Source organism: Gobio gobio (assembly GCF_949357685.1).
Source record: "Gobio gobio genome assembly, chromosome: 13".
Lineage (NCBI taxonomy): Eukaryota > Metazoa > Chordata > Actinopteri > Cypriniformes > Gobionidae > Gobio > Gobio gobio.
The window spans coordinates 12,938,473-12,956,278 of record NC_137106.1 but is presented as its reverse complement, the minus strand read 5'-3'; the positions used below and the strand labels follow the sequence as shown (position 1 = coordinate 12,956,278).

The 17,806-nt window shown below is 38.5% G+C and overlaps 1 protein-coding gene across 2 annotated transcripts in view; it reads left to right on the top strand.

Annotated features, from left to right (window-relative positions):
* The window catches only part of ubr1 (ubiquitin protein ligase E3 component n-recognin 1), a 50,559-nt gene that overhangs the window by 3,891 nt on the left and 28,862 nt on the right, over positions 1-17,806 (top strand). For both annotated transcript variants that reach the window (XM_079832429.1, XM_079832428.1), the window contains exons 2-13: positions 4,707-4,972; positions 7,889-7,967; positions 8,223-8,333; positions 11,656-11,783; positions 11,868-12,006; positions 12,092-12,154; positions 12,261-12,384; positions 14,502-14,609; positions 15,052-15,140; positions 15,280-15,378; positions 17,444-17,601; positions 17,699-17,798. In XM_079832429.1, coding sequence (XP_079688555.1) covers positions 4,707-4,972; positions 7,889-7,967; positions 8,223-8,333; positions 11,656-11,783; positions 11,868-12,006; positions 12,092-12,154; positions 12,261-12,384; positions 14,502-14,609; positions 15,052-15,140; positions 15,280-15,378; positions 17,444-17,601; positions 17,699-17,798 — 1,464 coding nt within the window. The remainder of the gene's footprint in view (positions 1-4,706; positions 4,973-7,888; positions 7,968-8,222; positions 8,334-11,655; positions 11,784-11,867; positions 12,007-12,091; positions 12,155-12,260; positions 12,385-14,501; positions 14,610-15,051; positions 15,141-15,279; positions 15,379-17,443; positions 17,602-17,698; positions 17,799-17,806) is intronic.

Here is a 17,806-nt window from a genome sequence, read left to right as displayed (position 1 = left end):
AATTTCTTCTCATCTGTTCTGCGTGCTACTCGTAAACAAAGAAGCTGGCGAACAGCGGTCTTTCGAATCGGCTTTGGCCGCGACTCTGGAAGACTTGGAGTTAAGCTTTTCTTTGAAAAAAGAACAAAGAACGGCACTGAAGTCATTCTCAAGAAAGGAAGATGCGTTCGGAGTTTTGCTAAACGGCGAGAGTTTAATCAACTAGCTCCGCTTCACCTTCTTCGTTGCTCTGGTTGGTTGTAGCGCTATCCTATTGCGTGCAGAGGGAATTTGAAAGACAACCGTTTATCCTGCCCCTCAGATTGAGCCCTGTCAGTGGTGTGTTCCCAGACCCAACATCTTGATGTGGGTCTGGCTTGTCAGGCTAGCTTTTGATTGGTTCTCTTGTTTGAATTTGCTGCGCACCACGTCTGTCAATTACATCAATTCACATTGCCGCTGAAAGCTTTAGCCTACAAACTGTCTGAGATTTGCCACCATGGCGAGTGAGAAAAATGTGTTCCAGTGCTGGAAATTAAAAACATGATTTCATCCAGGAATTAGAAAAGGGCGCAAATATAACAGTTCAGTGCAAAATATGTTTGCCAACTCTTAAAATGCTATCGGCATCGAATGTTTCAATGTTGAAATCTCCTATGATGAATGTTAACCTGTGTTAATGTTAATCTCTTTATTAGTTTGTCCCATTTTGACTAGCAAAATAAAGCTATTTAACTACTCAACGATTGGTCATTCCAAGCAAGCAATAGCCATCATTTCACCATCTCGGTTAACTATAGACCCGATATAGCAACCCACTTCTAGCCAAAATAACCTTGAATTTGGTTACATGTCGTGTTTGCCAAAATAACTTGTGAGATGTATGATATTCCATTATGTAAGCAAAGTCAACACCGATTACAAGGTGTTTGGTTTCATTTCTTTGACATGTTTATGTTCTAGATTACTATTCTTAGACTATGGTTAGACGTAAATTACATTTTCACTGACAGCCCAAATTATATGGGCTGTGTTTGGACGGCTATGATATGTATTTTAAATGCACATTTGCTTGCTGGGTTGAGTCTAACTTTATTTAAAAACAAAACAAAAACAAAACAATACCATCCATGTTAAGACCGCTACAACTGTTGGGTCTGGTTGGGTTGCCAGTGAGTATGAAAACATAATCTCTTCTTGCTTCTGTTAGTAAGAAATCGATATTAGGCTTTATATGGTATAATGTTTTCCCTTCACACACACATAGTGGTAAAAAGGTGAAGGTGTCTTGTAGCAGTGGTTCCCAACCACGTTCCTGGAGGACCCCCAACAGTGCACATTTTGCATGTCTCCTCAATCAAACACACCTGATTCAGGTCAACAGCTCATTAGTAGCTACTCCAAGACCTGATGTGGGTGTGTCAGACAAAGGACACATCCAAAATGTGCACTGTTGGGGGTCCTCCAGGAACGTGGTTGGGAACCACTGTCTTGTAGTATCTGGCACTAAGACGTTAGTAACAGATCCTTCGAGTCATGTAGGTTGTGAGGTGGAGCCGCTGTGGATTGAACTTGTTGTTGTTCAAGCACATTCCACAGATGCTCAACTGTATCGAGATCTGGGGAATTTGTATGCCAGGGCAACACCTTGAACTCTTCATCATGTTCCTCCAACCATTCCTGAATAATGTGTGCAGTATGGCAGGGTGCATTATCCTGCTGAAAGAGGCCACCAGGGAACACCATTGTCATGAAGGGGTGTACCTGCTCTGCAACAATGTTTAGGCAGGTGTCAAATTCACGTCCACATGAATGGTATGACCCAGGGCTTCCCAGCAGTTCATCGCCCAGAGCATCACACTCCCTCCACAGGCTTGTTGTTATTCCACAGTGCATCCTGGTGCCATCACTTCCTTAGGTAAACAGTACACACATACACGGCCATCCACGTGACATAAAAGAATACGGCACTCATCGGATCAGGCAACCTTCTTCCATTGCTCCAAGGTCCAGTTCCGCCTCACGTTCCCATTGTAGGCACTTTCGATGATAGACGGGGGTCTTCATAGGCACTCTGGTTGGTCTGCGAATTTTGATGCATTGTGTGTTGTCACACATTCCTCCCATAACCATCATTACAATTTTGTGTGACTTGTGCCACATTAGACCTTCTGTTGGTTCGGGACCAGACGGGATAGCCTTCGTTGCCCTCGTGCATCAATGAGCCTTGGTCGCCTAACGCCCTGTTGCCGGTTTGTGGTTTGTTTCTTCTTGGACCACTGTTGGTAAATTCTCATCACTGTTGACCAGGAGTGACCCACAAGCCTTGCGGTTTCAGAGATACTCTGACCCAGTCGCCTTGTTTTGGCCCTTGTCAAAGTTCACTTACTATCTAATCTACCTAGACCTTAATATGTGACCTTGTTAGGAGATGATCAATGATATTTGCCTTAACCGTGACTGGTTTTAATGTTTTGGCTCACCAGTGTACATCAATACAACTATACATAAAATACTTAATTTTTATATTGATATTAACTTTAATTGAATATAAAAATGATAATAAAATATATTTGATTCATTTGTTATAGTTAAAATGTTTCTTCCTCGCCTTCACAATAATCAGTTTTCACAAGAGATATTTGTAAAAAGATTGGGAAGACTGTGCTCAGGGGTCCGTTCTTCGTACCTCGCTAAAACTCAGTTAGCTGGATTTGATTGTTGACAATTTGGCATGATCTTGGATTGTTTGGTTCTTCGACTTTCATCCTGGACTTGCTGTCATAGCAACATGTCTGTAGGCTTATTACTGCGTGTTCTTGTGTTTCCTGAAGAGGGCAGATGTATCTATACTCAAAACCACGATCAGTAATGCAGCGATTGGCTGGCGTTAAGACAGTAACGTAATGATTAAATAATTAATATAATTAAAAAAGCCACCTGGCAAAAAACTTGACAAATTTCACAAAAACCCCCCGTGAATTTCTGGACCTTTATAAGGAAACAGCCAAACGACCAAACCAACATAAAAGTTATAATAGATAAATGATAATGATAGAATAATTACTATAATTTTATTGGAGTCTTACACACAGTTACTCTGAGCCGTGCATTCATTTCAGTGATGACAGATATTTTGGGAGTGGCTTGATGTAGCGCAGCTCTTGACCCTTAAAGCTACACTGTGTGATATTTTCCCCAAACTAGCGGTTAAAAGGTATATGACCATCCAGTGAATATTAGTTTCTCTTCCTCTCAATTCCGATTTCGTTTTCACTCCTACGGTGGCCGATTTAGTCCAAGATTAACATGGCTTCCAGTTCGACCTCGTCCACATTCGACACGGTGCCATCGAGTGTTGAAACGCGAAAGGCGAAGCTTGAATTCATGGGTATGTCCCTCTTTGGCTGATGTACTTTCAAGATGGAGGGGCAACATGGCGACCCGCATTCAAACCCCTCACCCGTATGTATTTTCAATGGCATATTATAAACTTACGAGAATACTTTATTACTTGAAAGAAGTAAATATACATTAATGAGCACATATATTTTTGAAAGAACTAAGTGTTTTTAGCTAAGAATAAACTAAAAAAGTTACACAGTGTAGCTTTAAGAAACGTTAATTAATGCTGACACGTAACAAATCTGCTTCAAATTAAATAAAAAATGTAATTAATTGCTAAGTACAACATTGAAATAATAATGTAAAGTATGTACAAGTACTATACAATCTTGAATATAAATAATTGGGAATCATGTTTTTTAAAGAAAAAAACTTTTATCATTTCTCTCTTATAACTTTTTAATGTTGGTTTGGCTGTTTCCTTATAAAGATCCAGAAATTTGTGGGGGGTTTTTTGTGTCATTTTTTTTGCCAAGTGGCTTTTTTAATTATATGATGTCATTACGTTGCTGTGGACGTCAGCCAATCGCTGCATTACTGATCGTGGTTTCGAGTATCGATACATCTGCCCTCTTCAGGAAACACAAGAACGCGCAGTAATCTCAGATAACTTAATCCAGATATTTGAATCCAATCCGCAAATTATCCAGAGATCAGTTACCACGATTAAAAGATCTGGGATCTGTCAAGTCATCTCAGATGTATTAAGCGACGTATGAAGAACGGACCCCGGACTTTGGATTGTGCCAACAATAAAGAAAATCTTTAGATGTTGTCAAGCTTGACTTTCACAGTTTTACAATTATTATTAATATAAATTTTTTTTAAACTATGCTGCTCCATACAAAACAAAAGAACAATTTTTTCTGAAAGTGTGCTAGTCGCTCTTTTCCATGCAATTACAATGAATTGGATCTAAAGCTTTCTCCCATCATAAAGCTCACAAACGCACCATAAAAGTGGTCCTGGCAACTTTTGGACTGAGGAGGAAGTTTTGTTTGCTAAAATGTAATTTTATTTTTTTAAATATAAAATTATAAATTGCATATTTCTTCATATGATTATTTAATGTATTTAGTTAGTTTATTATAAAAAAATATACTAAAATAATAAATATTTGATGTCTATATCGGCTACAAATTTGTCTTCACCCTTGCTCCTTTTTTTAAATTTTATTTTATAGAATTTTTTTATTCATTGCTTCTCAAATTCAAACTCTGTGTTTTTGCCTCAATTGAATTTGTTGTTCCCTGTCTTATGTGCTTTTTGCAATAAAAAGTTATTTTATTATATTGTTTGTGCTCTTTCTCTTTTGCCACCAGAAATGGCAGGAGGCTTCAAACAGAGGGGCTGCTATTCTCAGCTATTTGGGGGAGCAGGTCCCCCTTATTTACTGCTTAGAGAGAGAGCCACAACAAGGAGAGGAGGAGCAAAAGGTTGAGGAACGCCTCCTGTATCCTTTGGAGTGCTTTCTTTTTGGAGAGGACCCATGTGTCGGCCTGGAGAAGCTACAGCAATACAACAGCAGCTCATCAGCTCAGCCGTGTGGACGTGTCTTTAAAGAGGGCGAGACAGTCTACTCATGCAGGTTAGAATGGAGACCACTTAATAATATACTTAGCAGTTTATGCAGTCACCATCAACTGAAAGTGAAAAGTGAAGGCCAAGTACGGTAACCCATACTTGGAATTTGTCATCTGCATTAAACTCATCCAAGTGAGTGCACACACATTAGGAGTAGTGAACACACACACACACACACACACACACACACACACACACACACACACACACACACACACACACACACACACACACACACACACACACACACACACACACACTCACTGCAAATGGTGTACACACACCAGAGAAGTGGGCAGCCATTTTGCTGTGGCGCCCCAGCGAACATACTCCTATATATGTTTGTAAGAAGTACAGCAAGACTTATTGATGGGCCGGTATTTAGGCTTTTAGATGCGCATTGTTCAGCTTCGTTTTGTGGATAATGCAAACTTTTTCAAGTTAGTGGCGAGGCCAGAAATTTTAAAGTGGGTGGACCTTGGTGAAATAGGGTGGACCCCAATGCCTACTCTCAAATTACATCATTTTACAATACATGGGATAAAAATTCATTAGAAGATTAAAGGGTTAGTTCACCCGAAAATGAAAATTCTGTCATTAGTTACTCGCCCTCATGTCGTTCCAAACCCATAAAACATTCGTTCATCTTCTGAACACAAATGAAGATATTTTTGATGAAATCCGAGACCTCTCTGACCCCTCCATAGACAGCTATTTAATGAACACTTTCAAGGTCCAGAAAGGTAGGAAAAACATTGTTAAAATCATCCATGTGACTCCAGTGGTTCAACCTTAATTTTATGAACGAGAATACATTTTTGTGCGCAAAAAACAAACAAAGATAACGACTTAATTCAACAATTTATTTTCGTCTGTGCCAGCCTCCTACGCAGTTTACTTAAGTACGGTTACCTTTAAGATGAGTTAAATGTGAGCCAACAGTTTCATGAAAACAACAAAATCCATTTATAAATAGGCCTAAAATAACCAATGAACAGAATAAGAACAATAGACAAAGTTAAATAATCATAGACAGAGAGTGTGTATGCCTGGGCAAGGCTACCCCTGGCCTCGGACTTGAGACTCAAAAGCCACTGCCTGCTACTGCTTCTGATTGCGTTTAGACTTATAACTGCTGGTCTAGGATCAGTTTTCTTCGCAATAGTAGCATACTGGCGATTTGGCAAACTATCCAGTGCGTATCATCTGTGTTTATGCTCTGGCGAGCATCAAATGTTTCTAACAACGTGCTTTTGCAGTGTTAAGCAATGCAGCTAATGATCGACATGTCATTCATCTCTTGAACGCAATGGCCAATCAGAGGTGTTTAAGTTAGAATCATAGACAGTAAATGAAATGGACACAGCGACCCCATAGTGAAGTAAATTAGAAGCACTCCCTTCCTGATGGCTGAGCGTACTGCGCAGCCTCAGACTGAGCTTGACGACGTAGATGTGACGTGAGCAACCAGTCTGACAGTTGTAAGTCTTGTAGTAGTTGTGCAAAGTGAAATCTGAATCACGTTGTTGAAATATTTTGTCCCGTTGTTTTTGGCTCTTTGCTTCTCCCCATGCTTCTCCCTTGACTTTATCTGACTTTATGCCTCCACGTCCCCCCGATTGCCTCATAGACAGTAAAAGATTGCCTGCGAGCTTCTCCTCCTGTCTATCCTATTTTTACAAAAACGGTTTCTATGGGGCGATAGTGTAAGATACAAGGTAATGGAGCCTTTTATACATTGTCGTGTTTCTTTAGAAATAAACAATGGACAAACGGAGTCTTTAAACGCCTCAGATGTAAAGATATTCGCTGTCAAAGTGACGCCAAAATGAATGCGAGTCAATGACAGCAGAACTCAACTGCACGCACGCTGTAAGAAGTAGAAGAAGGAGATGAGTGTAAACGATCTTTGCCGGTGTTGTAAAAAATAATCAGATCAAAACAGGGCAAATACATTAAAGATAATTCGCAAATATGACTATATGTCCAGGTGTAAACTGTCAAAACGGCAATCCCTCAGAAAAACACATGCATCATTTTCAATGTCAATAGTAAGAATAAGCCAATTTCAGTGCAAAAAGTGCCCAATATAAGAGATCGGAAGAAGCAATGTAAATAACAGGCATTCACACATGGAGTACTTACCAACACGATCATCATTTTTGAGAGAAATAGTAAAGGTGAATGCATATGCGAACAAGTTCTCCATTTAGGATTAGAACGAATTCAACCCAAGCGCTCTTTGGTGACGTGAATGCTTACGTTACTGTTGAGCATCTGTCCATCATCGTATAAAGCCCGCCCTGACAATTTATTGGTCGGAACAGCTCCTGTTCGGGCATAGTTGGTTCACAACGAATCAAATGTTGTGGTCGGGGCTAAATTCGGCTGGCGTCCAGGCTAACAAAATTAGCTTTAGATAGAAATATTATATTTGATTCAGAAGAATTTAATTTATTACACAAACTTTTAGGCTTAAACTGCCATGAGTTTGAGTAAATGATGACAGATGAAATTTTCATTTTTGGGTAAACCATACCTTTAATGGTTTTTTTTTTATTTTTTAAATGAAATTACCCTGATATACTCTAAATAAGAAACTACGTAAATGTCTTTGAGTAAGTCAAACGATTCGTTCAAATGGCTGATTCAAGATTGAAGTAAATGGCTCTCTTTGTGAATGAATCATTAGTTCACCCGATTATTAATGTTCTATATTGTATATTATAATTCAATTATTGTTCTTTTTTTAAGCATTAGCCAATAAGGAAAAACTATATTAACCGAACACTGGAGTCGAATAACTTCTGCTTCAATTAAGTTTTTATGAGGAGCCCTGTTCAGTGTTACTGAAAATGTATAGGCTGCATTTGACACCATTGCTTTCCTTTCTTTGAATCATTCTTATATGTATTTCTAGGGACTGTGCAATAGATCCCACTTGTGTACTCTGCATAGAATGCTTCCAGAAGAGTGTGCACAAAAGTCATCGCTACAAGGTACATGCTCTCATTATTATTATTATTTACTATTATTATTATTTTATCAAACTAACTGTGATGAACCTTGATAATATATACTGGCAATTTTTTTTTCTCAATGCTGTTCTCTCTACAAGTAAAGTTTTACTGTTTACTGTTTTTTTTTATGTGTGAAAAATGTAATTTATTACAAATACCTCTATCAAATTAAATTATATTCATATATATCATGATGTATTTTAATTATTATTATTATTTATGTTGCAATCGCAGATGCATGCCTCAGCGGGCGGAGGTTTTTGCGATTGTGGAGACTTGGAGGCTTGGAAGACCGGCCCCTGCTGCTCTAAACACGACCCTGGCACTTCAGTTGCTATGGAAACGGTACAGTTCATTCTCCAGAAGCTTATCGATGTTAAGGTTGTTGTAGTTTTTTTTTCCAAGAACAGCATTGTTGAACTAACTTCCTGCCTTGAGGTCAGAGGAGCCGTTCTGCCCCTGCGTTTGCTAACCCTCCCTCTGTGGGAAAAAACTGTGTGTGGGAAAGTGACACACAGGAAGGGCTGTGATGCAAAACCAGCTGGAAAAAAACAGGGACTACAGGGGTAGAACAATAAGTAAAGTCTTTCATGAGAGTTGTTGTACAAGTAAATAAATATTTTAGAATTAAACTGACAGACTTGTTGGTGTCATAAAAATTAATTTAAGGCAAATAGATGCTAATTACACTGAGTGCAAATATCTGTAGATGCTATATACTAAGTGAAATATCATACTAAGTGAAAATAGTGATATATTCTATTTACACCATGTAAAAGTAGAAGTTCTTTGCAATAGGTGTTAACTAGCCTGGATGCCAGCAGAATTTAGCCCCGCCCACAACATTTTAACTCGGGCAGTTCGGTCTGGACTTGATCGGTAGAGAAGTAATTATGCCCGAACAGAAACTGTTCGGACCAATGAAATTGTCAGGGCAGGCTTTAGACGATGATGGACAGATGATAAACAGTAACGTAATGATCCACGTCATCGAAGGCTCTTGGGTTGAATTCTAATCCTAAATGGAGAACTTGTTCGTATATGCGTTCACCTTTACTGTTTCTCTCAGAAATGATGATCGTGTTGGTAAGTACTCTGTGTATCCTTAAATTCTTTTTTTACAACACCGGCAAAGATCGTTTACGGCATAGAGCGTGCATGCAGACAGGGTTGCCAAGTTTTTACAATAAAACCCGCCCAATTGCTAACGTTCCTCAAAACTAGCCAAAAACAAGCCCAATAGCTTTCCGGGGGGGTTCTCCGGGAAAAAAAGGCATTTGGGGGTAAAATATGTGTTATTTTGGCAGGGCTGGCAGCTAAAATTCGCATTCCTGGGTCTGTATATCACATAATTGGGGTCGCTTCAACCCGTGGACTTGGCAACACTTTGTGCAGTTGAGTTCTGTTGACATTTGACAACTAACGTTATGCGTCTCTCCGTTGCTCTGATTGGTTGTAGGTCTATCCAATTGAAGTCTTTCCTGGTTCGGTTGAAACACGCCCCATAATCACAGCCCAACGGAGCAGTATCAGACTCATATTCTGATTAGAATTGAGTATGACGTCAGGCTAGGTGTTAACAGTAATTAAATGCTATTTATACTTTATTGACAGATACATATTATTTGCACCTCAGTATTTTTATACATTAACAAGATTCAATAATAACATTGAGTGTAGTGTAAATGATTATATTTATTAAAATTATTAATTCATGGGACAATAAAAGCCCTCCCTACACCTACCCCTAACCCTACCCAATAAATGCTTTTATTATTAAACATTTCGCTAGGCACTTTATTTCCATTTTTAAAACATTTTCTTAATTTTTATTGAAAGTAAATGCCTTTCTGATGTGGTATGTGACGGGAAAAGGGAGAAGAGCGTGTCTGTTTTTAATCTTGTTTGGCACAACAAGGCATTGTTTGGCAGAGCTAGTGCAAATAGTACTTGCCAACAAGGTGTAAATTTGGTGTAAATAGACACTCCGTTAATTTAAATCCCAGTATTCCATCAAAAGTGAGGATGTACTGATTTCTAGCTGTGTGCCTGGATTTTGGCCTGGAAAGCAGATGGTCTGCTTCAGCGGTCAGATAATTCAATATATCCGCCGTGATCAGATCAGGCACCAGATCCACACTCACTAATGGCCACTCACATTATCCTTACCTTTGTTGGAAAACAGCAGGTGCCTTTTTATCTTTGACACCCTCAGGAAAGATCTAAACATGCACACAATGAACATGACAGATGGGCATTAGAAACCAAATCACAACAAACATCATATCCTGCTCAAAGGGTCTGCCATGTTTTGTGTCCTATGTTTTTGCTGCTTGCGCAGTGTGGAGTGACTGGCTTTTAGGAGATTACGGATTGTGATCTTCTGGTGGTGTTCAATAAATTGAGGATTTTTAGAAGGTTACTGCTGTAGACCTTTGGGAGCTTGAATTTCCGAACGGATATCAGACGGATATACAAATGAGAATAAACAACAGTGAGTTGTTTTTGTGATATAAAAAAAAAGTTTCCCTCTGCGAGCCTGCTGTGCCTAAAATAACTAATAAAGACACTTAAAAGATCGTAAAGGAATTATTCACCCCCAAAATTTAAATTCTCAACATCATTTGTTGTTTCAAACCCGTATGACTTTCGTTTTTTCTGTGGAACACAAAAGGAGATGTTTAGCAGAATGTCCAAGCTGTTCTTTTCCCTGAATGGGTACTTTCACAGTACCCATTCACTGTGAAACTGAATGGGTACTGGAGATATCAAGCTTCAAAAACAAAAATAAAGGTATCATTAAAATAGTCCACATGACTCATGCACTATATTTCAAATCTACTGAAGTCATGTGAGACAAAGGCCAGGGTTTAATTCATTATTCACTGAAAATCTTCTCATCCACTCTAGCTCTGAAATTTAATTTATTACCCCATATTCTACTATTACAAAGTTTGGGGTCAGTAAGAAGTTAATGCTTTAATTCAGTGGGGATGCATTAAATTGTTCAAAAATGACATTAAAAACCTTTATGACGCGTATGTAATGTTCTATTGTAAATTCTATTTCAAATGCTGTTTGTCTGAACCTCTGAAAGCTGGGTCATGGTTTACACAAATAATAATCAACATTGATAATAGATGTTTCTTGAGCAGCAAATCAGCATATTAGAATGATTTCTGAATACTAAAGTAATGATGCTAAAAATTCAGCTTTGCCATATATAATAAATGCTAGAAGTGCTAGATAACAAAATTGTGCTCACACAGAATATTGACACTTTGGACACTTAGGGTGTACTCACTTTTGTTGCCAGTTATTTAGACAATAATGGCTGTATGTTGAGTTTTTTTTTTAGAGGACAGTACATCTATACTGCTATATACTGCACAATGACTATTCTAAAGTATATCAAATAAAACATATAATAAAATAGTTGCTGAAATGTGAGGGGTGTATTTACTTTTGTGAGAAACGGTATATATCAGCTTTGAAGTCCCCATTCACTTTCATTCTATGGAAATTAGCAGCTTGGACATTTATCAAAATATTTACTTCTAGATGAATTAATAGATTTTTGTAGGTGAGAACAAAACAAGTATAACCATTCTGTGAACAACTAAAATGAAAGGACTCTCTGTGACAGTTGCCGTTATGTGTGTCACAGGATGAGTGTGTGATGGATCCAGATCTTCAAGAAAGGGCCCAGACGCTGTTCCAGCTGTTGCTGCGGTACACGACAGACATGCTGGTTTGGGAAGAGAACAATGAACTATCAGAAGAGCTGAAGCCAAAGTGAGATGCAGTTACTAAAACTGGTTCACTGGTTAAAAAAAAAAAAAAAAGTACAAGGTTAATGTTGTTTAATATTGTGTCTAGAGTGAAACAAGACACCTACTACTGTGTGCTCTACAACGATGAACATCACTCATACGACCACGTCATCTACACACTTCAGCGAGCCATCGCCTGTGACCAGAATCAGGCTCAAATCTACACTGCACTCATTGACAAGGAAGTGAGTGTTCTGAGCATCCACTTTCCACGTGGTCTTACATGGTCAACGTACAGACTTTTCATTAGTGCTGTTATTATAATGTCAGGGGCGGAAAGCAGTGAAGAGAGGTACCCTCAGATCCTGTCAAGACGCCAAGGATAATATCAGGGTAAACAGACTTGTACACTCTTTATATACATCCATTTTTTTGTAGCGTTTTATAGATGTAATGACTATTTAACATTTGTTTACCCACATTTGTATTTCCTCTGCAGCGTAACTCAGAGCACATTATCCAGAAACCTTTGCGGGTGGAGATTCTTCACTCTGCTGTTATGGCTCATCAGACCTTCGCCCTCAGACTTGGCGCATGGTTCCAGAAGATCATTGGCTACTCAGGTAGACCATTGGGAGCATTGAGGACTCGTAAACTAAGAACTGGTTCTTATTTGTAACTGTTCCATTTTTAAAACAATACAATACTTTTCACAGCATTCTTTTCATGGCTGTAGTAAGCCCTTCTGAATCTATAGTGCAAACAGAGATTCAGCCCTTCTGAGTGTGTCATCCACTGTCATCCGATCCCTGGTGCGCACCAAACAAACTGTTCGACAGTTAAACAGACATCTGAACGAAACAAAAACATGACATGTCAGAAGATGCAAATTCTCAAGCATACCTGCTTTTGCCCTCTGTGTGGCCCATTACAGTTTGGTGCAGGCATCAGAACCATGTTTCCTTGCAGCAGATCTTCGTTTGACAACGATAAATGATAAACAAAGTCACTTTGGATAGAAGCGTCTGATAAATCATTCAATGTAAATGTGTGTGTGTGTGTGTGTGTAACGGAGGAATTCCTAGCCCTGTTTTGACTCCTTTACATATTTTCAAGCTCTTCGTGAGTTCTCAGCTGGTAAAAATACTATCACGTGTACACAAATATAAGCGCATTTAGCGCATTGTTTGGTAAGTTACGTCGCAAAATATACGTCATTTTCTGTGTTAAAAATGACAATGTGAACGCTAAGCGAAGTAGGACTAAATGGATCATTTTATTTTTGGGTCCAGACCCAAAAATGAAAATTCTGTCATTAATTACTCAACCTCATGTTATTCTAAACCCGTAAGACTTTTGTTCATCTTCGGAACACAAAAGAAGATATTTTTAATTAAATCTGAGATCTTTTGTTCCTCTGTTGACAGCTATGCAACTGAAATCGTTGACGCTTCGAAACGTTCTCAAAGAGATCATAAAACGATTCCATATGAATTCTTTCTTTTCTTTCTTTCTTTGTATTTATATAGCACTGTTAAAAACAACAGGAGTTGACCAAGGTGCTTTAGAAACATATTAACAATTCAAACATCGCCGAAACCACATGTATCACATCGTTTAACTGTTATACGGTGTCAATGCTAAATGAGCTTTCCGCAAGGTCCTAAATACTGGTAGAGATTTTGCCAATCTAATAGGAAGAGGCTGCTCATTCTATAATCTCGGTCCCATAACTGCAAAGGCACGATCACCTTTTTTACGGCGATTTGTCCTTGGTAGTACCAGAATTGAGCGGTTTAGTCCAAATTTTCTAAAGAGACATGATCGCTTTATATGATTGAATTTATGTTTATTCACATATCAACATTGATCAGCGAACATAAACAGAAGCTCAACCGAACAAAACACTCAGACGTGCTGCGTAACACACGAGAATGAACCTCATTGGTTCTCGCACATCCAGTGAACATGCTTGATCTTCCGTTTACTGCAACTGATGTGTCAGTTGATGAATGTATATAATGTGAATAAGAGCCTAAATTCAATCTGTTGATCACGTAAATCAATCGTGTCTCTTCAGAAAATTATGGACTACGCTCAATTCATACGGATTAGTTTTATCTCTTTATTAACTTTTTGAAGCGTCAAAGTTGTTGTTGTGTAGCTGTCAATGAAGAGACAGAAAGATCTCAGATTTCATCAAAAATAACTTGATTTGTGTTCTGAAGATGAACGGAAGTCTAACAGGTTTGAAATGACATGAGGGTGAGTAATCAATATTTAGTGTGAACACTAAAGTGAAATATGAGTGTAGTCTGATTCCCAAGTGAACTCTTCTGAACCTGGTGTGTTTTGTAGATCGCAATATGGATTTTAGGCCATATCGCCCATCCCTACCCGGCATCCTGGCCAAATTTGCCCATTGGCCTCTGTCCATCATGGCCTCCTAATAATCCCCATATACTGATGGCTTCATCACTCTGTCTCCTCTCCACCAATCAGCTGGTGTGTGGTGGGCGTTCTGGCACAATATGGCTGCCGTCGCATCATCCAGGTGGATGTTGCACATTGGTGGTGGTTGAGGAGATTCCCCACTTCTATATGTAAAGTGCTTTGAGTACCCAGAAAAAAGCTATATAAATGTAACAAATTATTATTAACCAGGGTTTTGAGACCTGCTTTTAAGTAGCTTATGTTTATAAAAAATGTTGAGGTTTTGTCGTTGTCATTGGTTCTGTAGTTGGCCTCAGGGAGGTGTTCTGCCAGGTGGCTTTGGAGCCGGCCGCTGACAACAATAAACTCTGCTTGATCAGTCGACTCATGCTGCATGATGCCAAACTTTATAAAGGTAAATATTGCAATCTCTACAATAGGGGTGTCGTGATATACCGGTATTGACAATAATCATGATATTTTTCATAAGGGTAATGTATATTTATAACGCAATGCCAATAGCCTTTATCACTGTATAGAATACAATAAAATAATATCATTTTTGCCTCATTCTGTGATGATAAGCCACATTAGTTCACAGAAGGAAGTTATTTAAAACTGGTTGTAATTGTTCCTTTTGAATGCAATGGTGTGACTCTTCAAAAAAGAGGACTTTGACTGACCATTATTGCTGATTTGAGCATTTAAGATTTCTATATAAATATCACAATATATTGTTATTGTGAATTCTTTTGGCCATGATAATCATGTAGTGAATAATTTAAATATGTTTAAAATCTAGAAAGATCTTCTTAGTACTGTCTCTAAATCAGTTGTTTTTTTATAACTCTCCTCAGGAGCTCGCAAGGTCATCCATGAGTTAATTTTCACTAGTTTACTGATGGACACCGAATACAAGAGGCAGTTTGCCATGAAATTCACAGAGGTATAATTTTACAGCTGCATATCATTTCACATATATTTTAATGTTTGAGTCATGTTGTAGTTGTTTTACACTTGTCACATGCTTGGCATTTCCAAAGCAGCTGAGATGAGGTCTAACGTGTGTGTGCAACATGTTTCAGCATTACAAGCAGCTTCAGGAAGACTTCATCAGTGATGACCATCAGAGGAACATCTCGATCACAGCGTTGTCTGTGCAAATCTTCACTGTTCCCACGTTGGTATGATGAAATTACAGCAATCATGTGTTTAAAATGTGCAGCATTTTTCTGTGTCATTTCATTAAACCTAATTAATAACTAGAGATCCATTGTGTTCAAAGCATTTGAGGTTACTACTTAAATTAAATGTAAAAATATTGATAGGAAATTTTTGTCGTCCATGGGTCATTTTTATGCTCTCATAAATATAATAACTTATATTTACACCCATATGTGTGGGCACACTCTGAGGACAACTAAAAAAAAAGTGGTGGAGATCGGGCAAGAGGTGGTGCTGTCAAAAAATCTTTAAAAAAACCTTACTTTTGCCTTAGTAAATTGCCTGTATTGGCTGTAAATGGTCTTTTCCATCTATGAGTGGTAACATGCTTGCTAAATTAAACATAATATCTTTTTACGCATCTGCTTAAAGGCCTTAAATGCTTGAACCTCGATAATTGCTGCTCGCAGCTGTATTTATACTTGTAAATGGTACTTGAACCTCTCCAGTCCAATATCTCCAGTCTTCAGTTTACCTACAAAGGAAAATTCGGTAACTATTTTAAAGGTCCCGTTTTTCGTGTTTTTTTGAAGCTTTGATTGTGTTTACAGTGTGCAATATAACATGTGTTCATGTTTCGCGTGTAAAAAAACACAGTATTTTTCACACAATTTACTTATCTGTATACTGCTGTCTTCACTGTCCTCAAAACGGCTTGAAAGATTTCCCTGTTCTATGAAGTCCCTCCTTCAGAAATACGTAACGAGTTCTGATTGTGCCAGCGGTTCCCGTGTTGTGATTCGACAGCAGCTTAGGGCACGCAGAGCGCACGTTACCGGAAAGGTCACGCCTCTCACCATAACGGGGATGCATGCGCTCAATGATCTCTAAGTACAGCGTCCCTGGGAAAGCCAAACAAAGGTGACTTGACTCCGGGATGAAAATAACAGCATCTCGACGACATGGCAACAAACAAACTATACGAACGCAACCGAACGCAACACTTCCTATTCTCCTCGCGGGAGCAACAAGACCACGCCCCCTTTTTCGTGTGTTCTTGTGGGCGGAGGTTAGTCGACATACTGCTCTACTGACGTAATTAAAGCAGGAAATACCAGGATGTAGTCCTAACCAGCCGTTCGCTGTAGGCTTTGAAAGGGAACTTCTGTTAAATAAAATATCTCGCTTGGCATTGAACTTTGAGCTTTATAATTTTACAGGTATTATAAATGCTCTAACAGCAACATTACACACTAACTAAAGTTTGAAAAATGGGATCACGAAGAACAGGACCTTTAAGGTGACATAGTTACACATTACTACATGTACTTACTGTAGTAAAAACAGTACATTATGCATAATTACAAGTAACTAACCCTAAACCAAGCCCTAACACTAAGCGTAACTCTGTAGTAAGTGCATGTATCTAATTAATATTACTCAGTACTTATTTGAGTAAGTACAATGTAACTACATCACCTTAAAATAAAGTGTAACCGAAAATTCTGTCATTGTTTATTCACCCCTTTGTCATTCTAAACCTTTGTGACGTCCTTTCAGTGGAACACAAAAGGGGAATTTTGTAAGAATATCCTGTTGTTGACTTTTCATAAAATGAAAGTAAATGTGAACACTGGCCTTCAAGCTTCAAAGTGACAACAAAGTATCATAAGAATGACTCATGTACTATTGCAGATTTATCAGTGTAAGAAACCTGAATAGAACCTGAATATCTTGATATCTTGAGTGATGTCTGATTTGTAAATGGTGTTTTACTCCAATTTGTAAATTTACTGGTGTAAATCAGGAGTCAAGACTCTTGTTCAACTGATTGACTCAAGTTGTATGGACCATACATTTTAGAATCTAAAGAACCTTTTGTGCATTGAAAATGTTTCATGGTTGTTAAAGGTTCGTCATGGAACCATTGATGTCACTAATGATCTATTATCTACTATTATTATACCTCTATTTTTAAGAGAGTGTACTGTATGTAAATCAAACAACATTCATTTTTGAGGGAACTAACCAATAAAGTCAATTTAAAGGCTAAAGCTATTTAACAATTTTCTCTCTTTTTTTCAGGCTAGGCAGTTGATAGAGGAGGGCAACGTCATCAAGGTCATAATAGACACTGTAAAGGAGATGATGAGGGAACATCTGGACAACAACCACCGCTTCCACTTCCAGGGCCACAACCCCGACAAGTTCTTCCGGGTTCAAGTTATCTTCCATGACCTCAGGTCTACACACAACCCTTGAATTATGCAAAATAAAAGCAGCTCTGTTTATTTTGATCAGTTGGCTCAATGCAGATTGGTTTCATTTTGACGTTCTCAGGTACATTCTAATCAGTAAGCCCTCTGTGTGGACGGAGGCGTTGAGGGTGAAGTTCCTCGAAGGCTTATGCGTCTTTCTCCGCTTCCTTTGCTGTATGCAGGTAATGCC